Here is a 22,659-nt window from a genome sequence, read left to right as displayed (position 1 = left end):
GCTAATAAAAACCTTTTCTTTTAAGGTAGGGATTGGAAACACTGTGTTGTAATCTCTTCAATCAGGCATACATATATAGCCAAATAAGCCCAACTCTTCATTAAAATAGAAATTTTTTTGTCTAGTGAGATTGATCACTTTACGCTAAGGAAAATTAAAATCATGAAATAAAATGAGCTATATCATTAATCAATCTCCCTAACCTCATCCCTCAAAACACTCACTCTCTTCCAAGGTTTAATTGTTATTCAGAGTGTACACATCTTCTAGGTTAGAAATCAATGCAGAAGTGTGCTTTACTCATGCATATAAATTCCAATTCATTTAAAATGTATTATTATTAATTCTGCTTGTACAGAAATCATTGGCTCCTTATGGAAAATTCTGGTTGCCCTTAGCTTTTAAGAGGCTTTATTATACCATTGGGTTAGGCAAATTTTAAATACAAGTCTTGTAATTACGCCCTGTCACTGTAGCAGGGCATTTTTACATTTCCAGAGAATTTTATTTGAGGAGCCGTGCTTTACAAGTGCTTCCTTGTTTTCTGTCCATCTGCATGTCACTCTCCCTCTCTTTTCCCTGACACAACCTCGTCCTCAAACATATGTATCTCTCACCAAAAAGAATTTCAACAGCTCACACCAGCTCCATCAAAGTATCAAAGAGCAGACACTTAAAAGCAGAACAGGATGAAAGTGATGTGGACACAAACGCCCCCGGATTCGTGGTCTCATTCAGAACTTGTCTCCTCCTTTACCAATTCACAAAGGGCATTAGCCAACTCATCCTCAGGGTCTGCATCAATGGGGTGGAGCCTGTAGCCAGGTGGTCTTTATATCAAAGTTCACAAGAAAACATCTTATTTAGGGTTCATCATACTGAGATTGAGTCCTTGAATGACAACCAGGGCAAATGGCGATGGGAGGGGAGGAATCAGGAAAGAATATACAGAAGGAACAGTCCAGTGGAGGAGGAAATATTTAGAATCTTATGTGATTGTCCATGTATAAAATACATACAATAAAAATGCATGTTGCCATTAGCACTCTAAAATTATAGCCCAATTTCATTATGCTATTACTTTCCATTTGCACAAAATTTAAAATGGGAATACAAGAATAGCAACCATATATAGGTTAATAATATAGCTTTGCTGCCTTCAATTTCCAAATTTGAAGGGGGACAAAATATGGCTTTGAAATCCATAATAATCAGTTGTCATGATGGGTGGTGCATTATGCAAACACACACACACACACACACAAATCTCAAAAATTAAAGTTGGTTTTTAAGTAAAAATAGTTTGCAGGTAACTTACAGTTATTCCAAGCATTGGTAGTGACATGTTGATAATGTTATTCACTGTATCCGAATTGGTCACTGTTACAGTTACAGACTGTAAAAAATAAATGTGAAAAATTGCTATAATTTAAATTTGAAAAATTTAAATAATTTTTCTCAAATTACTATCCGTTTTCTAAAGGCAAGCTCATTTTCAGGTAGTGACACAGCACAGCACATGCAGAGCACGAACCCCTAAATACCATTTACTTTCATTCCTTTGTATAACATGAGGCTAGTAGGAAGCATTTCAGTAAATCAAACATTTCTCTGAAAGGATTTGTGGCACAAAAAACATAACAGCTTAAGCAAGAAGGAGAAAGACTGAGAATTCCGGGCAGGCCCGTGGGCTGGTCCTCAGCACCTTGAGGCTATTTCTGTAATGGAGGGGGGGTGGTTTAAAAAGGAGGAGCTGAACCCTTTCTCTTCCTGAGTTGTGCTTTTGTAATATGGCTTTATTTCTTTGCAATTACATACTTGGTATTGGTAAAATCAGAAGAACTGGCTATAAAAGGCATTTTTAAAAGCTATTCTTTAGTGAGTACTTTCTTTGTGTCTGGCATGATGGTCACTAAGTTTTCATTGTCAAGATATGTTGAGAAAATTAAATGAAACCAATGAGTCCAGGAAATTAGACTGAAAATTTGAGAAACTCAAGTTCCATTCCAAACTCTGCCAGTGACTAGGGTATTCACAATAGCTCCCTGCCACACCTCACAGTGAGAAACTGCTCCATTAAAATAGGAAGACAGTTTACAGAAAAGTACCCGAAAGCAATTAATAGGATTCTGAGATATCTATTGAACTCTGAACTCCAAAAGACATTTTCAAAGAAGACAAACGGTAACCAAGAACACTGACTGCGCACATAGTTTTGGAGTATTATCAGGCAGGAAGGCCCCTGTCCTAAATCAACGGTGCTTAAAGAAGACAGACAGCATAAGGGGACACTCAGAGGCTTGAAGATGACATTAAAAACAAAGGGAATCCTTTCGTAATTCATTCCTTGTCCTTTCATTGTATTTTTCTTCGTATGAATTCAATTGCTTGATATGACAGATGGCCCTGAAACTTGCTTATAATGGGACTTCTATCAATGAAAGCATTCATTGATTTCCAACTACTTGTAGCCCTAAGGATTATGAGAAAGTGCTTCAGAACCCAGTGGTAGAGCTCCGAGGGCCCAGACGCAGGCATGCTGGGAGCTTCCTGTGCTGACGTGTCTGGGGGCATTCAAACATGGGGTTTCCCTCGGGACCTAACCAGAAGTAAGGGTGCTGCTGTTTTTAAGATGTCTGAAGTCCCTTCAATACAATCAAAAACTCTCCCATGAAAGATTTTTTAAAGTAAAAGAATCTCTTTTCAAATGCTAATCATCACTCCCTAATTTATCTGGTCTGTAAGATAACGGTTTTTCCTGGCATAAGGAACATATTATGTTCAAAATAGTCATTCCAAGGATGTGTGTATTTCTTCCTGCATGTTGTCTGTTCTCCAAAACAGATAAATTCCAGTAGACCGAGCTCTTTGCAAACAAACGCCTTAAAAAAATTAACTATTTCATCAAATAATTTGAAAAAAATGGAAATGTGATTTTTTTCATAAGAACTAAAGCGTTACTTGATATATGAAGAACCAGGAAAATGTGATCAATTCTCAAGAGTTGAGGACAACCCTGAGATGATCTAAAAGTTGAAATTATTAGCCAAAGACAGCTATTACAATTATGCTCAATTATAGAAATGAAAATATGGTCATAATAAACAAAAATATAGGAATCTCAGCATAGAAATTAAAAATATTGAAAAATAGAAATTTTTTATCTGAAATCTGAAAAAAAATTGAAACTACGCAGGCTAAATTGCATAATGAAGATGACAAATGGAAGAGGAAATGATTTTGAAAGTAGATAATACAAATTATCCAATGTGAAGAGTAAAGGGGAAAAAAGAAGATTGAAAAAAATAACAGAACCTGAGGGGCCTGTGGACAACATCAAAGTGTCTGATATACGTGTAACTAGAATCTCAGAAAGAAAGAAGAGAAAAAACGGGGAAGAAAAAAAAATGAGGAAATAATGACCAAAATTTCCCAAACTTTAGACATAATTTACACTCATAAAGACATAAATTTAAAAACTCAAGAAGTTTAGAAAATGCCAAACAGGATTTTGTTTGGCAAAAAAACATATTCAAGGAAAACCATGCTCTGATACCCACACTGCTAAAAACCAAAAATCAGAAAACATCTTGAAAGCAGCTGAAGAAAAATGACAGATCATATGCAGATGATTAATGTTTGAATGATCACAGACAACTCATCAGAAGCATAAAGACCAAAAGACAGCGGAACATCTTTAAAGCGCCGAAAGAAAAAAAATTGCAGGCAAAATTCTACATCCAGCAAACACATCTTTCAAGAGTGAAGGTGAAATAAAGACATTTTCAGATAAAAGAAACTAAGAAAATCTGTTGGCACCAGATCTGCATAACAAGAAATGCTAAGGAAAGTTTCTCCATGGTGAAATGAAATAGAATTAGAGGGAAATTTGGATCTTCGGGAATGAATGAAGAACATTAGAAATGTTTGTTTTGTGTAACGTTTATGCAATTAAAGTTCATTTTCAAAAATTTAAAGGTGATTTTCCATGAAAAATTCTGACTGCAACCCCTGCCCTAAGTGAAATGAGAGCAGGCTGTGTGCTTTCCTAGGGAACACTCCAGTCTTATCTCCTCAAACAGAGCATCTCTTGGATACTCAGAAACATATCAGAATATTTGCACGGCTTTCCTACTGGCCAGGAAATAACTGTCTTAAACTGCCTCTTTTTCCACCTTCACATACTATCGTGTGTGATCGAGAGCTCCCGTAACAGATAACAGAACAAAGTGATATGAAAAACACCCAGAATATTTGCTCCTCAGGGTCAATGTCTTGGCTCCTGCACTACAGTTTCAGAGATCAAATTCTATAGAAACAACTGAGGTGAATGGTTTTTTTCCCCAGTGGCATCAACAAAATAAGGTAGAAATATACTGATCTCTTAAAAGTCTCAACCTTTTCAGTTCAATTAGTGCTGACATTCCTCAGAATGAAAGACTTTTCAAAACTTCTCCGCATTTTTAATACCTGACCCTCGAGTAGATTCTCTCCTAGAAGAGGGACATTACTGAGGCCAGCCGGCAAAATGGGAACATGAATGGTAGCTTCAAGTATTACACCAATGTTCAATGTACTAAAGGCGATAACTGTATGGTGTTATAGAAGGGAATACCCTTATGCTTAGGACATACCCAAGTGTTTAAGGATAAAGGACCACGACGTATGTGTGACCCTCAAAAATAGGTATCTTCATACACAACATGGAGAAGGAGAGAGAGACAACAAAATAAATGATAAAGCAAATGGAGTAAAATGTTAACCAAATAGGTGAATCTAGCTAAAGGGTATATGGGTGTTCTTTATACCTTTTGTATTTTTGCAACTTTTCTGTAACTTTACAATTATTCTAAATAAAACATCCTAGGAAGAAAAAAACTGTGGAAACAACCCAGGCCACTCTGCATGTAGCAACAATTGGAAAAAATGTTTCATTCTAATAGGAAATACCTGGTTGTGAAAATCACTTTATTACAACAAGCCGCTATAATTACCATTAGCAGGATCCAGAGAAACATTAGGAACGTTTACCATGCAATATTCTTTTCATGCTTAAGCACTGAAGCCATCATAGATTCCTCTTGCTTCATATCACCTGGGATTCACGTTTTATGTCACAGTATGGATACAGGAAAATACAGTTTTCCACTTGGTACCCTCTAAATTCTCTCTTTCTCTTCCCCTCTCTTCCTTTCTCCCTCCCTCCCCCTCATCTCCCCTTCCTGTTTTTCTTTCCTTCTCTCTCCCTTTCTCTCTCTCTCTCTCTGTTTCTACCTCCATCTCTCTCTGTCTATGTCTATGCCTTTCTCTTTCATTCTGCCCAAATAAAGAACTTGGAATTTAATTTAATTTTTGCTCTTAAAAATACTCACACAGACACAGTTCTTAATGTCCTCAGTGACGATTTTGAGGGGAATGCTCTCTGGCTGGTCCTTCTCTTTGGCTAGATTGATGCACCTAATCACATTCAATAATAACCCAAAATAGAGTAGGATGGATTAGCTATTAGCTTCTTTTCAAATAATCTATACTGCTAATATTTTCAGTCTACTTGGTTATTTTTGAAAGCATATAAATAGACTCGGCAAAACCAAATTATGAGTTGGAAGAATATGCAAAAATACTTCATGAAAGTAAGACATGACCCAGAAAATAACGGGTTGCCCCTGTCATGTGAGATTTGGCAGTAGATCCCGTCCTCAGAGCTTTCCTGCCTGGTTGGAGAGCCCAGCACCTTCCTGGGTTCAAGGGTAGGAAGTAGCAGCTGCTTTGAGAATCACTCAGTAGAGTAACCTGCACTTAGGGAAATTGAGCGTGTGTTTTCAGAGTAACGTTGGATCCAATCATTAGGTTGGAGAGAAGGGGAAGATGAGAGTGACAAGCAGAACTTCCTCAAAAATAAGCAAAACATGCATGTAAGTGAGAGGACATTTTTGCAGTAGCAGCCAGGTAAATCTAAACAAGGAGTTATTTGAGGATGCTCGCACAGCTTCTACTAGAGAGAGGGAGAATAGTTTAAGGGTGCTGCCATGAAGAGATCTGCAATCTTTTATTGTGGATCAAAGATTTAGAATATGTATACTGAAAAAATACCTTTGAAGGGAAGAGTGCCATTTTTCCTTTAGTTCTGAAGAACTGCAATTTAAAAAAAGGGAGAAAAAATTAACTACATAAAATACTTATACTAAGATATTAGAACTGCCATTGCAGATGAAAATAGCAGCAGCCGTTTATCACTGACGAGGATGTGCGTGTCAGTTGTGCTCTCCTCATCGTTGGGCATTTGATGGGCCCTGCTGTTTTCCAAGCAGTGTTACAGCGATGGGAAATAGATCGTAAAGTGGGAGAGCAGTTGGTGTGGAATCTAAACACATAATTGCAACTATGTGAGGCAAGCTATGTGATCACGGGCAAATCAATTAACCACTCTGAGTTTCAGTTTCCAGAACAGGAAAAGGGTTAATTATACCTCAGAGTGTTCCTACAGCTGGCAGTGCTATTCAAATATAAAAAAGGACCCCTGTGAACCCAGAAGTGTAGACTCAGGATGTCCAGGGTCGGAGGACCACATTCCCCATCCTCGTGCCAGTCTTAGAACATGTCTCGGAACACTAACTTGTACTCTGGGACCATACCTTTGTCTTGAATTGTCACCTCTCTATAGACACCAAATAAGACAATATGTACACAGCAATTCAGGCAACCCAGTATTTGATGACATGATTAATTTTATTTGTATAATTAAATACTATTTTTAAGGGAATGAATTTGAGAGTATAAAAGCAATTTTTCAAACTGACTTGGACTATTTAATAGTACTTGCTCACAGAAGATATTCCAGTGATTTAAAAACACAGCTACTCACTGGGGATTAGGGGCAGGATGTTGAGAGTGGCCTTAAACCTTACTCCATGTATCCTGAACATCCACCTCCCCAAGTAGCTCCTAGAGCCCATTTGAAAAAGCACTCATCCAAAAAGGAAAGGAAATTACTCCAATAGTTCCCATTGTTCATGATCAATTTGCACATAAAAACCTTTTGGGGGAAAGTACATACAAGTGTCATTATGAGAGGTCAGAAAAGGAGTCATTGAATACAAAAGCTGTAGGTCTTACCTGAAGGTGGCCACAAAGTTCACTGTGGGCCAGCCCAAGACAAAGGACCTCTTGGCAGAGGTGTCCACTTCTCCAAATTTGTCCAAACAGTTGGCAATCCATATGGTGTTCAGGGGTACTTTATTTTTTATTTTAAAGTTTTTTTTGTAACTAGAAAGATAACCAAACAAGACCTCTGTTAGTTTGTTTCTTAAATGTTATGGGAACAGCTGTGCTCATGGTAAGATGCCAATTCTCACTGCCTCAGGGTGCAACGTGCCTCCTTTAGCTCTGTGACCCTCTGTGCTCTGCACAGTCAGGGGTTGGATGGGTCTTTACAAAGTGTGTGCTGAGTGACGCCTGGCCCAGGAAGGCCCTGAAAACACAATGGCAGCAAATAGCCATTTTTCTGCATGTTGAGGATTGAGTATGGACCATACTCTACATTTTAGAGCTTTTCTAGAGAACCATTAATTCATTTATTATTCATTTATTATTGTTATATTTGTTATTATAGTCACATATATCATTTTATTTACTTAATGATTTATTATTACTATAATTAATTTATTATTTGTTCATGTCTTGCTTACTTTAAAAAGCCTTTGAGTAGCTGAAGAAAGATACATGATACATGATTTATAAAGATAATTATACAACTTTTTTCTTGAGAATCAGACTAAAACAGCAATAAGCTTGGATCAGAGGGATTTAAAATACATTTTCAGCCTTAATTTTTTAAAAGATTTTCTAGCGTTTAAGCATAGGTTATTTTAAATTTCCTTTATTAAGATTTCATTCATATAATTTTCTACCAGGTTCCGGATCAAACTGAAAAACTGTTAGCGCGCGGACTGAGCTCAAAATTCAACCAATTAATCGATTGGTCCCACATCAGTGCCCAGGAGGTCTTACATGTGAGTCATGGAGATATTTCCCATTTATCTCTGAGGAATCGGAAGGTGATCGACTTTGTCAGCAATGAAATGGTTTTCCGACAGTTTCTGCCTAATCTCCTTTGACCTCTGGCATGGAAACCACTATATCTCTCGGTTAACTCACAAATTTAACACTCAGGCGAGCCTGAGATTTAGACGGTACAAGTCCTCTGAAGGATGCCTAGGGAACACGGGCACGCCACTTCGGAATTGCCTCCTATTCAGAACCACATGTGGAAACGCTAAAGCTAAAATGAGATCCAAGACACCTCAGGTTCAAAAACCCCTAAGACTCTGCTGACTCATGGAACAGTTAAAGCAAAAAGGCTTTGATGGGATTTATGAAACGAAAATAATTCTGCAGGAAGCCTACCTGAAGGATGACCTAGATTCAAACGTTAGGGTACAGCGGATGCAAATACGCCTTGTGGCACAGGTGGCTTCTTAGACATTTATTTCACATTTTTACCCTATGTTGATGTATTTGAAGATTTGTGTGAAACACAATCAATTCTCAGATAAAATAATTGTTCTAGATCGTAACTCTAAAAGCATTATGAAGCTAAAAATAGCCTACTGCCGATAGGAAAGAGAGACACGTGTCTACTTGTTTTTACAGATTTTAAAAGTTTTGTCATGTAGATGTCCATGTGTGGAGACACCTAAGGTACTGTGTGGAAAATTCCAAATATGTGCACCTGAAAGAGTCGTTTCTTTAATTCTCTCCAAAGTTCCATGAAGTCCCAAGATTATCCACTTCCTTGAAACCAAACCACGGAGTTGTCAAAAGCCCAGAGTATGGTTTTCAGTCTCCTATAACATTTATTGAGCTCCCACCACATGCCAAGCACTATTCTACATATTTTACAAACATTACTTCACTTAATCCTCAATCCACTATATCTATTAGCTCCATTTTATAGATGAGGAAACTCACAGAGAGATTAAGAAAATTGCCAAAAGCAAGAGATGGGCTTTGAAGCCAGACAGCCTAAGTCATGAGCCTATGCTCACAACGACTCAGCCTCCATGAGTGCTGACCTGGACAGTTCCATGTAGTGCCCTCCTCATCGTTCCTACCTTCAGCCTCCTTTCTCCCCCCAGAGCCATCAGGCTTTCTGACGGTATTGTTCTCTCATTTGAGAGTGAGAGGATCAATCTCCTGACATTCTATCAACAAAGCTAAATGCTAGCCTGGAAATACTGAAAATGTATTACAGCAAAGGCTTGTACTACAGTGGATTCTCCTGAGATCTCACCGCATTTCTCTGCTCTCAGTGTCTGACTCTTCAGATTATGTCAGTAGAAATGAGAAGGGATGAACCTTATGGAAACTGGCTCAAAGGGAGCAGGAGGGAAAAGGCAGTTTTTATTTCTATGGCATGGGCCCTTGCTATCGGTCTGCTAAGATGATGGTATCCCTCTTGCTTTCTTCTACCTCAACTTGGACACGGGAGCGTGAGCCCCGGTGAACTGTGGAAAGTCACAGATTCTAGGGAGATTCCCCTCATTCTAAGGCACAGGTGTTCCCTTAGATGCTGGGAGTAGGGGTCATGGTATCTTCTGCAAGAATCTTTGTAATGCCACTGATAATAAGCTAATAGTCATCTTCATCTTTTGACCTACACAAAATTGGATTTCGTTGTTTATATATTCTTTAATAACTAAATATGAGGACAGAGATGTCTAAGGGGGGTGTGAGCTAAGTAAGTACAGTCTCTTCCTTTCTGTACGTTCTCCATGGGCCTCTACGAGTATTAGTATCTTATGAAGTAGATGCTGTTTAAAAAAACAAGTCATAATTTCATTTGAAAAATAACTTCTTATTTAGCATTCTAATGAATATCAAAAATGTTAACAAAGTTCCCATCTGACTTTAATTCTTGAGAACCAAAGTTTCTAATGTAGTATGAAAAAAATCTCCAAACAATTTCCACTGACTGTTATTAACATCCAGCACAACGGGAGAAATATAATTTCCTCATGAAGAAAGGACATATAAATCCCCTTTATTATTACACACAAACTAAAGTTCATTTAGTCTGACTAATATATACGCAGCAGTCAGTCAACTATTTACTCCCTTTGTGTTGGTTTCTGTAGCATCAACCTGGAGAAGAAAGAGTTTCCAACTGAAGCCTCAAGACACACTGAGGAAAAACGGAACCTAAGTCACTCCACCCCCTTCCCTGAGTAGAAAAAGCAGGCACTAAACTCAGGTGATTAACTTGAACAGATCGATCCAGGACATAACACAATACTCCATCTGAGAGCGAGGCATGACAGAAAGGAAAAAAGCAGCTTGTTGCAGGTGGCTATTTCATTGAAGTTGTTATTTCTTGGTAGGAAAAAAATAAATAAATTTTCTCATATGAACAGTAATCACGAATGTCCCCAAATGTTTACTATGGAAATGATCTAGTAGCCAGCTTTCTAAATGCTGTGGTAAACTCTTGTACAAGGTGGCAGCATTGAGTACTGCTTGCTTCCTGCTATGGACTGAATTGTGTCCCCAACTCCCACCCCACTCCCCACCCTCCAATTCATACCTTGAAGCCCTAATAGCCAATATGTCAGTTTTGGGAGATAAAGCTTATAGGAGGTAATTAAGGTTAGATGAGGTCATAAGAGTGGGGTCCTAATCCAATAGGATTGGGAGGAAGAGAGAGAGCTCTTTCTCCACAGGCACACACTGAGGAGAGGCATGCGAGCCCATGGGGAGAAGGCGGCCATCTGCAAGCCGGGAGGGGAGCTCTCATGAGGACCCGACCCTGCTGACAGCCTCATCTCAGATTTCCAGTCTCCAGAACCATGACAAATTTCTGTAAATAAATAAATTTCTTTTCTGTGTGGTGAGGAAATGACTAACTCTCATCTGCTTGGTACCTGGTGAGAAATGGAACAGAATGCTCAGGGAACTTAAAAACAAATGAGAAGTCTAGCTATCAAAAAAAAGATCAGAGGCCAAAATAAAGATAAGAAAATATATTTAAGATGAGTGAAATTGCTTCCAGCTGTAGCCTTGGAGATGGTGATGTCATAAAGAGGACAGAGAGAAAAAGACTCTGTCCAGGGCTTGGCATGAGGGCCACTGGAAGCACTAATAATAAATAAATGAATCTCTGTAAATACATTTCTGTGGTTTAAGCCAAGCAGTCGATGATATTTGGTTTTGGTAGCCTGACCAGATGAAGACAGTTACCTTATCAAAAATCTCTGCTCTCTCTATATCAAGGTCTTCTGAAGCAAATCAAATGCCTTAGATCACCTACACTTTCCAACATTCCCAATGGATGTAGAAAGCATATAAAAGTAATCTTGCAGGAACTGAGTCTCATAAACAAGAATATTATTGAATAAATTGATAGATTTTGTGTCACATTATGAAACCCTTGAGCAGACACAGAGAGCTCTCTGAAAAGCAGTATGTGAAAGATGGTGGGCATCTTCTGTGATAATGGACCAACCAAAATAAAAATTCAGCTCTGAAATGGATGCAATTTGCTAGGAGAAAAGAACACTGTATCAATATAAAATGTTTTTACCAGAGTACTGTAGGTTCTATCAGACCCATTCAGAGGTTAGCAGTATCTGAGACAAGTGGCTTCTGGTAGGAAAACAAAGGTCTCCTACTCTCCTAAATACTGTAATAATTACAAAGGTGAAAAGAAAAGTGAAGGAGAACGTATTCCCCTTAAAAATTGAATGTGAGTGGTCTGTAAAGTCCTGACAAGCAGGAGATGAGTGTTGTGGTTGCTTGCTTTTGTGTGTCTCAGGTTGAGCACAGAGGAATACAACATGGTGTGACAGGAAGAGCATGGCCTTGGGATGAAGGCAGACCTGCAGTGCAGTCTCTCCCACCATTTTCCTGTGTATGACATCGGGCCAGTTCCTGAGCCTTCCTCAGTCTTTGTCTTCCTATCTGAAGCCTGGAGATGATAACAGTACCTGCCTTGGAGAGCTATTGGGGAAACTAAACAAGCCATCTGTGATGCTCCTCGTGTGGTCCCAAGAATGCATCCAAGAAATTTCAGTTCCCTATACTAACCTTGCTTAAATAAAGAGATTGGTAACTAGTCTACACTTTTTAAAATAATGCCTCATTCCTCTATCAAGAGCAGAGTGCCTTGAATGGACCTCATGCCAAGCCCTGGACAGAATCTTTTTCTCTCTGTCCTCTTTATGACATCGTCATCTCCAAGCCTACATCTGGAGGCAATTTCACTCATCTTAAATATATTTTATCGTCTTTATTTTGGCCTCTGATTTTTTTTTTTTGATAGCTAGACTTCTCATTTGTTTCTCAGTTCCATTTCTCACCAGGATGTGAGGTTGCCATTTCCTCACCACAAAGGAAAGGTTGATTTCAAGGATGAGAGAGAAACTAGTTGATTGTGGTGTGTTCTGTGAAATCCAGACAAAAGAGAGAATAGAGGCAGCAGCACCACAGGTTGGGTAAGAGACTGTGTGCTGAAATTAACAGACCTAGCTTCAAACGTGGACTCCACTAATTGCTAAGGTGGTGACCTGGGGAAAGGCAGCAAGACCTCCGGGCATCAAGGTCCTCCATAAGATAAGGAAAATGAGCCTATCTCACTGGGTAGTTGCAAGGGTCAGACAAGATTCGGTACATAAAGTCCTCAGCATAATTCCTGACAGAAAAAACTTCTGATAAATCATGCTTCTTATTATTAACGTCGCTCAGATTAAATATAGCATTTTGCAAAGTCGGTACTTGCGTGTCTTACCTATGACATGGCGTAACTAACTGAGAGCTAGTGGTGAGGGGAGCCAAGAAAAGAGTTTTCATTTTCTCTAGTAATGAAAAAGCTTCTTGATAGTTTGTTTGGTGAAATATTCTTTGTCTTTTATGGTGTTTCATAAATCATGAAAACAGAGATGAAGAAAGTAAACAGATGACCTTGCATCCACCTACCGTTAGACGTTAATTGAGCAATTACCATGTTCTAGGCTGGATATTGGTTACATTTGTGTCCAGGGTTGGGAAGAAAGTGCATCCATTTGGTTCTGTCTCCAACATATGTTCCAAATCTGTCTGCTGCCTCTTCTCACTGCCACTCCCAAGATGGAGTCCCTGTCATATTTCATCAGAACCACTGCCTCCCTAACTAGTCTCCCTGTGTCCACTCTTGCTTACCCACCAATCTGCTATCTAGCAATAGGCAGAACAATATGCTAAAAATATAAACCAGATATGGTCACTTGCTTAATTAAATACGCTTCAGCATAATATTTCAACCTTTGTTGTGGCCTGTGGAGACCCTGTGTGGCTGGACCCCTGACCACAGTATCTTACCTGATATTGTGCCCCACACTGCAGGCTCCAGTCACATCAGCCTTTCCTGAACCCCTCCCTCCAGAGGGCTGAGTTGCACCCACTGAGTCCTGCTGGTCCCTCACTCTAGAAGGCTCAGCCACCTAGTCTAGGAATGCGGCTGCTTCTCACCCCATAGGTTTGGTTTAAATGCTGCCACCTCGGAGAGACCTTCATAGACAGCCCCTCTCTAGGATGGTCCCATTTTCTTCTCCACATGGTACCCTCTTCTCTCTCTTATGAGAAGCACTAACTTCAATGTGTAATTTCCCTCCTCTTATTTTTATCATCTGTCCGGAAGCTCCAGGCAGGAGAGACCCTGCCTGTCACATTCTCAATCGTGTTCTCTACAGGGACACGGCACAGAACAAGACCTCTGTCGATACTTGTTGACCAAAGGGAGGATCAAAACATTTGCAAAAGCAAAAGAAGAAATCCACTTAATATTTTCCCACAGTAAGGGTTGGTGAAAACACAATCTGATGGTAATCAGGAGAGCCTGTAGTGTACACGTACTTGGTGTTAGTTATCAGCAACAGATCGCTGAGCAAGAAGAGGTGTCGCTTCTGCCTCCTCCAGCCTCTTTTGAGTTCCACGGGGCTGTGGATCAGCAGAGTGCGACCGGCACTCTCAGATGACGTAGCATTTTCACTGTGGGTGTCCACCTCAACAGAAGAGCTTTCCCTGAAAAGCAACAAACACCACAGGACAACCAGTCACCCATCAAATACCTGATAGAGTTTTGTGCCAAAGGTCAAGGTTAACATGACACTAAAAATTAGCCTCGATCCCCAAAACCGAACTCTATAGCTCAAATTCAAGTCTCCAAATTACAGAAAGCTATTAAAAAAGATGAGGGCACACAGGGAGTTGAGGTAGATGGAGAACAGTTTCCAGGACATGCCCCGGAGCATGCCAACTCTTAGAGGTGGGGAGAAGGGGGCAGCAGCAAAGCAAAGATGGCCACGAGCTGTTGGGAAGGGGAGAACCAAGAGGCCAAAGGTTGAGAATATTACAAGAAGGTAAAAAAAAAAAAAAAACCCAAAACCCAGGACAATTTGTGGCCTGAGACAGATAAAATAAAGTGACCTAGAGATTTGTGAAAAAGTAATTACAATTTAGTTTCATGTTAACATAAAAATTTAGATAACTGAAGATTCTGGAAAATTGACTCCAATCGTAGCTAAATCAGTATTCAAGTTTTGGGGGGAAATTCTCAAAGATCAGCAAATAATACTGGAAACATCAATAAGTTTCTAAACACAACAGGGTCTTAGATATTATTTTGTTGAGCTTATAACCTCTAAGCTATGACTCTTTGGTCATAAAAGGTAAAACAACTAAATTTCTCAGGACACAAAAACTCTTTCATGAATAGGGAGATATTGTCATAGGTCTACAGAAAATTCTCTCTCATGGAGCCAAGAAAGAGTCTCCCTTGAGTATGTAAAGCCTGCTTTCTGTACTCAGCAGCACTGAACCTTGTGAACATGAGTAGCTTTTCATGAAAGCAGTGCTGAAGGTAAGAATCAGTTCCCATGTTTTAGGAGAAACAAAACAGAACACTTCCTGTGACTGCTAGTCCCTTTGGACGATTAAGAGTAGTATATTCAAAGACTACCTGCGGAGGTGAAGCCTTGAACTACCGCCTGAAAGCTGAAAGCGCTTTTTGATTGACGAAAACATCCCGTTTTCTTCAATTCTTGGCACTGACTATCGAGCACGTCTACAGCACTTGGCAGAGCACTGTAAACTAGGCCCTGAAGCCTGAGGATTCTGGAGTTGTCAAGGTCACCGGCCGTTATGACGTTAGGGTTCTAAGGCACATGCCATAACTGACAAACTGACATATCTGTTTCCCTGGTTTTGCCAGCATCTTTTGAGTTTTTAAAACTAATCTATTTACTTTGAGATAATTGTAGATTCACAGGAAGTTGTAAGAAACAACCCAGAGAAATTACATCAACCTTTTACCTGGTTCCCCGAATGGTACTATCTCTCTAAACTATAGTACAATACCATAATTAAGATAGTAGCATTGATACAGTCAAGATACAGGACATTTATTTCCATCACCACAGGATCCTTTCTCTGCCCGGTCTCCATGATTTCTTCTGGTACCAGCATATCCAGTAATTGTCAACACTGAAGCGAGAGGTCAGGGTCCAGGAGAGTCTGGCTGTTTTTCCAGGAGATGCAGAGGGAGGGCAGCTGAGTCAGCACAGGCTGGGAGAGGGAACCTGCAGACACAGACAGGCATGGTTGCTGGGCAAGAATCATGGGAAATTTCTCAGAAGTCTAAGCAAGGGAGAAGTGATGTTGGGGGCTTCCCTCTGTCCCCAAAGCCTGTCTCCAACTGTGCAGTGAGAGAGGAGCACAAGGAGGAGGGGAGACCAGGCCATGGTGCACACATCCCCATGGTCTCCACCCTGTGCCATAGTAGGGGCTGCCCATGAAAATGGGTTTCCATCCAGTGACTGCCCAGCCCCTCCCTGAGCCCTGGTGCTGGAGCTCAGCTCACACCACACACTGAGGAGGAGGGAGGTTGGCCTCACCCCTTGGGAGAGCCCTGGGAGGAAGCACCTACCGAGACAACACAAAGGTCCCTGCTCAGGGGACTCTGCCAGGCCAGAGAGGACAGAGCTTCTCAGCCTCCTTCAGTAAGCACAGGGTCCAGCCCCCAGGCCCAGGCTCCTTTGAGTGAATGGTCCTTGCTGAGCAGCTTTGTAGGGACCAAAGGGCTGTCCTTCACTGCCCCCTCCTGGTCACAGGACACACCCCTGACCAGGGCCAAAGCCCTGAGAGCACAGCTGGTTTCTGCAGCTCACCAGGTCACTGTCTCTATTCACACATCCATGGTCTGATCATCTGTTAATGGCATTCACATACATTGGAGGCAATGACTCTTGTATCATTCTCTCATAAGGCAGTGCACATGGAAGGTGGAAAAATGTACAGAAATTGGAATTTAAAGTGTTTTAACCATGAGACAAGATGTTGCAAACATCATATCCCTTCATTTTAATGTGGTTTAGGGAGCGCATCCATGTTCAGTGTTCCATCACTTGTGCATAAAGCAATGAATTCCAAATAATCTCACATAACCTTATCTGTGTTTTAAACTCCAATTTTTAGGTAATCTATTGCCTGTACTAGTGAGAAATCAAAGAAGCACAATGAATCCTAATATTTGAGCTGTGCAGCTCCCATCACGCAATCTTGTATTAGAGTAAAGTCCAACCTGGCAGAGAAAGTCTTAGACCCTCATTTGTTGGCTTCTGTCATCCATCTCTCCCTGTTCAGAATCATCTCTTCTATGGACACACAGCTTACCAACCCCATCATCCTCTCTTCACAGGTTTTCCCACTAGGGTCCTTCATAGGATTTTGGGTTAAAAAATTGAGTATTAAAATTTCATTGATCTTGTGCTGGATCATGAGCTCTATATTTAACATCTTGTTAACAAATGTCTATCATTAGGGGCCGGCTTCATGGCCGAGTGGTTAAGTTCGCGTGCTCTGCAGCGGCGGCCTAGTGTTCGGATCCTGGGCGCGCACAGCTCGTCGGGCCACGTTGAGGCGACGTCTCACATCCCACAACTAGAAGGACCTGCAACTAAGATATACAACTGTGTACAGGGGGTTTTGGGAAATAAGGCAGAAAAAAAAAAAAAGATTGGCAACAGTTGTTAGCCCAGGTGCCAATCCTAAAAAAAAAATGTCTATCATACATGTTCTTAAGTGGAATGTTATTTGACTTCTATCAAGTTCACCCACACTCTGCAGTTTATTTGCTCATGGAGCTTGTCTCCTGTGCTCACAGTTTGTTCCCCCTTCCGCCTGCTCCCCATGGTTTTTTCCTCAGTCCCTGCAGGCCCAGCGCATCCTTCTCTTTCTCTGTGTGAAGCCGTGGAACCCAGTCCATCTCCCTGGTCACTGTCCCCAGGGTCAAGGGGGAGTTTCTCTTCTGTCCTATAGACAATGAGATCACCATTATTACTTAACCTCTACTCTTAATTCGACTCAGAACTCCAGGCTCAAGCTGTCCAGAAAGCAGAAATCATTATCTTTGCCTCAGATCTGCTCTTCAACAAGGTTTGAAATTCAGGAGAATTCAAATACTCTTTCAGCAAACACTTGCTGAGTTTGTCCTTTGTGCCACAGTTTTCTGGGCTCTGTAGATACAGCAGTGACATAAGAGGGGAAAACTCCTATTCACATGGAAGTTAGATCCCAGCAGGAGAAAGAGGCAGTGCATAGACTCGCATAATTCCTCTGGGCATCTGGAGCCTGCTCCTGCTGGCTGAGAGCCCCTCATCTCCCTCAGGACATGGACACTGAGATTCTCTGTGCTCTGTCCCCAGCCTCCCCTCAGCTGCACATGGCTCTGCCCCATTCCAGGTACCACGTGCAGGAGCCCAGCCCTGCTCCCCCAGCCTTGCAGAGTCCCTCAGTGTGGCCTCATCCCACAGTTTGCCCACTGTATTCCATTCTTCACTCTGTATTTAGAGCGATATTTCAAGCGCATCTATCTGATAAAGGCACCTCCCTGCTTAAACGTTTCACACAATTTCTCTCACTGTCAAGATTATGTAAAGCTGTTGAGTGTCACATTCAAAGTCTCTGTATATGTGACCATCTTTATTTCCGACCTCTTGGCTCACCTCTCCCCTGGAGCCTATACAAAAGCACAAGTAGGGCCCCTTTGCTAAGAGGATGCTTAACCCTGAAACCCAGTGTCACCTTCTCCTTTTGGTACTTCTGGTCCTCCTTTCCCACCGCTGTCCCCTTCCATCAGGACCAGGCTCACACATCACCTGCTGGAGATACTGACCATGCTGAGATGAGCAAATACCTGTTTTTATTATAATAATTTACTAGGAAATTTCCACACTTACATCTGATCCCATTGTGCATATTCTCTTAGATAAAATTTAAGCATAGAAATACTGAACAAAGAATGCAGTTATGATTCTTATCATCATTTTGTTTTTCTGATTAGTTTACCCTGTTTACATTCCCTAAAGAAGTGGATGTATATTGTGTTATTACTTTTTATTTAAACATTTCATATTTCCAATTTGGTTGGTGGAGTATTATCCTTGGACTGAGTCAGACATCTAGGATAAAGGGTTGTAAGAAGAGATTTTATAGCATTTGAATTCCAGAACAACTTTACTATGACGATCTGTAAAAATGTGACCCATTAGAGAGCCTGGAGGACTATTCCTCATGATCATTTAATTTAAAAACTGTGACAGACAAGGACGTCCCTGCGTGTGGGGAAGCTCATAATCTAGAACGTCCTCTGCAGGACCAAGGATGCTGCTCTCATAGCAATTCTAACAGATCGCTTCTTCTGATGTGTGACGTTTGTTTTATCTCTGTTTTAAATAGAGAAATTCTAACATAAAGTGACTTAGAATAATGATTTTTGATGATTTATTTATTTCCTGTCTTCTGTCAGGGAATGGGACTTCCCTTTGATTCCAGTTTCCTGAGAGATTGTTTCAAAATCACAAACAAGTTCTGAAATTTTATCAAATTCTTTTCTGTTGAAATAGTCACTGGCTTTTCTTTAATTGATCACAAGCCTGTGGTCTGGAAATAGTGACCACTGGCCACTGACTCGTCCCATATGAAAAACTCAATCTGATTTGAATCATAGTCATCAATATAAAAGTTAAAATCATAAGAGTTCTAGAAAAAATACAGTAACATCTTCATGTCCTGGCAATAGACAAATTCTTCCTAGGTTGAACACAAAAATGACTAACCATACGAGAACAAAATACATTACCTAAAATTTTTAAATATCACTTAACAGGCGAGTGACATCAGCAAGATGATGGAATAGGCGGTCCCCCACTCATGTCCTCACTCAGCAACCATGATTTGGTGGCCATCAATGGAGAAAAGTGCCTTTGTGGGAGCTTCTGGATCCAGGTAGGAGACTGTGAAATCCTGGTGGAACCCAAGGCTGAGGAGTGGTGTTTGAGAAGGCAGGCCCATGCTCAGGGGGTCCTGACCACAGGCCCAGATCAGTGCCATACCCCTGTGAACATGGCACATCTTTTTTTTGTCTTCATCTTGTCACCTGCACCATTTGTCAATGGACCCAGCAGGAGTCACTCCCGTCTGTGCCTCAGTTAGCAGGCCTGACAACCGTGTCCCTGGCTGTGAGCCCTGAAGCAGCCCGTGATCCAGTTCCAGCCCCTCTTAGCCACAGTCCAGGAGCAGTCCTGCCCATCCAGGAACTGCACAAGACAAATGCTCATCAGTGCCCCTGGAGGCAGGCCTGCTGCCCTCAGTCTGAATGGGAATCTTGAGGCAGCCCTGTGCCCTGGCTCCAGCCCTGTGCAGAGTGGTCTGTGGGCAGGAAATGGGCTGGGGACAGGCCCATTTAAGCCCCAGGAAGCAGGCCTTCAGACTAATACCAGCTGTGGACCCTGAAGCAGACTTCTGTCTCAGCACAGCCCTTATCAGCTGTGACCCAGGGCCAACCCTGCCCAACAAGGAAACTGTCCAGTGCCCAGGGGGGAGCCACACCCATCCATCCACTATCTTCTCTTGATTTTGGGGTAAAGCATTGCCTAGATCCTCCTTCTCACTGCACTGAGGGGTTGTCTTTCTTGAAATGCATCCATCACACTTTGGTTTCTAGGAGAGTCTTCTTGATTTCTCCTACTAGACTCTGCTTGCCTGGGAAATGACGCCATCCTAACACCTGCTTCCAGGCACAGCCTTTCCGCCCCCACAGGGGATGACTGGGATCAGGATGTGTGGACCATCCTCCTGGACCCTGCCCAGTGGGAGAGCAGGCCCCCTCATATGAGGCCTGAGGTCCCATCTGGAGCCAAGTCTCAGCCTCTTCAGCCTGTCCTGTCTTGTTGGCCAATTTTCTTCCTCAAGAAAATAAGAAGAGAAGCCAAGTAGGCATTATCAATCTTTTTTACATAAAATAAACCTCTGGAAGCATTTTAACATGACCCCATTACAGAATCCCGCTCCTGAAGTTCAGATTAATTAATCTGGTAGAAAGGGTCATTTTCTGGCTTTTAAAAAGTGGAAAGTTTCTAATATGGGGGCAGCATTGAGAAGGAGGGGGCTGAGTTCATCCTTCGTGTTCTGTTCCTCTAACAAGATGCTGAAATTGAACAGGCACAGGTGAAGTTTTCATCAAATGTAAGAGGAGAGTAAACTAGAGATGCGCAGGCCTGGCCTTCCTAATGAGTAGACACATTTGTCAGAGCTGATCATATCTCCTGAAAATGTGAGCTTCAAATAATCCTGTCTCAACTAGATGGAGCCATCATGTTGTCTCAATTGATTGAATCACCCCACACCCGCACTTTTCCCAAGAGCCCAGCCTCAGTTCCTCTTTTTCCCAACACCATCCTTCAATACTTCCTTCCTCCAAGACATGGGGAATCTGAACTTATTCCTCTATCCCACCTGCTCCACCGGTTAGCCAGACTCACAGTCTGACATTTGTGTCGTCCACAGTTCCTACCTAGTCCCTACCTACATCCAATCCTCCTCCTCCTTCATTTTCTATGCAGCACCTGGGCCTCATAAACAAATCACATACTGTTGATCCCCTGACAACCCCTCTAATGCTCCCATCTCCACCCCACCAAGCTCACCCCTCCTTACTCTCCCAAAACAGCTTTCCTATACAGTATATTTTGCTTGTTTGTACTCTCTCTTCCCCTAGACAGTGTCACCACTCTGAGCATGTGAACCCTTCCTATCTTGTCCACCTACTATCCTGAGCCCCTACACCCAAGTCTGACCCAAATTAGGTGTTCAGTAAATGGTGTGGATGCACATAATATGGAGAGTCAACTAGCCTGAGTCAAACAGAGCTGGACTTTGTTTCCCTGATTCTGCCCTGACTCCCTGATATGGACTGAACTGTGTCCCTCAAAATCCTAGGTTGTGACCCTAACCCTGATGTGACTGTCCCTGGAGATAAGGCATTGAAGGAGGTAATTAAGGTAAATGAGGTCATGAGGGTGGTGCCCAAACAAGTGGGGCTGGTGTGTTTATAAGAAGAAGAAGAGAAACCAGGGATGAGCACACAGAGAAAGGTCCCTGTGAGGACACAGTGAGAAGGCAGCCATGCGCAAGCCAAGGAGAAACCAAACTGCCGTCACCTTGATCTTGGACTTCCAGCCTGCAGAAATGTGAGAAAACACATCTGTGGTTAATCCACCCCATCTGTGGTGTTATGTTATGGCAGCCCTGGCAGATTCACACACCCCTGGTGGACTCTGTCCCCAGGGCAGCCTGCCCCAGCATCCAGGAATGTCTGCTCGATTAGAGAAAAACAGACAATGGATTGAAACCAAGGACAAGTAGTGGTGGCAGTAATTGAAAGACACAGACTCTTTTCCTCTTATGTGATGTCTTCCTTGTTAGAGATTAAGCAGCGTGTCTCCAACACTCCAAATCTTTGCTTCAGAGGTCCTATTCCTGGTGGAATGGAAGTACTTTGATTTTTGCTACACTCTTCTCTTGGACCAATCCTTACCATTCACTGGTCTCCTCACTAATGTATGAGTTGAATAGAATATTTCACATGGCTCATTCTCTACTTGTATGAGTGAACCGTTCACTTTTCTGAGTCAGGCTAACTCTGATCCAAGCTCCAGGACACAGAAGAGGAACGTAACTGGGACAGAGTCCCTGAGACCTGGGCCCTGTGAGGGGGAGAATCTCAGAAATCAGCCCTCAGTGACCTGAGGAATCACTTGTTTGGGGGAACATGACAGAAGGGCTCTGGACTGGAGTGTGTGTCTAGACATCCATGAGCTGGGCCTCTAGGACAGGTCCTCACCTGAGAGAGGAGGCACTTGCAGGGGAGGAGCCTGGTGATGGCAGGCAATGGCCACTAGTGTGGGTTCTTGAGATGTAATCGCCCTTCTCACTCCCTCTGGGAAGAGGACATCCTCATGAGGGAGTTTTGCCCCCTTCTCCCTCTCCAGAGAGTATTGAATTTCAGCCTGGGGCCTCCCTGATTGGAGTTGGTGTCATTTCACCTGAGACTGACCCTTTGCAGAACATTAGAAAGACCAGGGCACCAGAAGCAGAGTCTTATGAGACAGTGTCCCCTGCCCAGCTCCTAGTGTGCACAGTAGTTGACCCAACATGAACTAATGACGAGGGTGGAGAGCAGATGATGCACATGCTGGGACCACTGAGGGAAACCTTCTGTCCTTTCCTCTCCTCTCTGACCCCAAATCTCCCAGTCATGTGGTGAGCCTGTGATTTGCCCCAGCTCCAGCC

General features: G+C 42.0%; 1 protein-coding gene across 1 annotated transcript in view; it reads right to left on the bottom strand.

The window, feature by feature from the left end:
* The window catches only part of LOC138923238 (rho GTPase-activating protein 20-like), an 84,339-nt gene that overhangs the window by 21,657 nt on the left and 40,023 nt on the right, over positions 1-22,659 (bottom strand). The window contains exons 4-9 of the mRNA XM_070261163.1: positions 14,990-15,608; positions 13,885-14,052; positions 7,117-7,266; positions 6,094-6,135; positions 5,373-5,457; positions 1,319-1,396 (exon numbers count right to left, since the gene is read on the bottom strand). Of these exons, the coding sequence (XP_070117264.1) occupies positions 1,319-1,396; positions 5,373-5,457; positions 6,094-6,135; positions 7,117-7,266; positions 13,885-14,052; positions 14,990-15,054 (588 nt within the window). The 5' untranslated portion in view covers positions 15,055-15,608. The remainder of the gene's footprint in view (positions 1-1,318; positions 1,397-5,372; positions 5,458-6,093; positions 6,136-7,116; positions 7,267-13,884; positions 14,053-14,989; positions 15,609-22,659) is intronic.

Source organism: Equus caballus, chromosome 2 (genome assembly GCF_041296265.1).
Source record: "Equus caballus isolate H_3958 breed thoroughbred chromosome 2, TB-T2T, whole genome shotgun sequence".
Taxonomy (NCBI): domain Eukaryota; kingdom Metazoa; phylum Chordata; class Mammalia; order Perissodactyla; family Equidae; genus Equus; species Equus caballus.
Note: the sequence above shows the minus strand (reverse complement) of the source record. Positions and strands in the feature narration are given on the sequence as shown.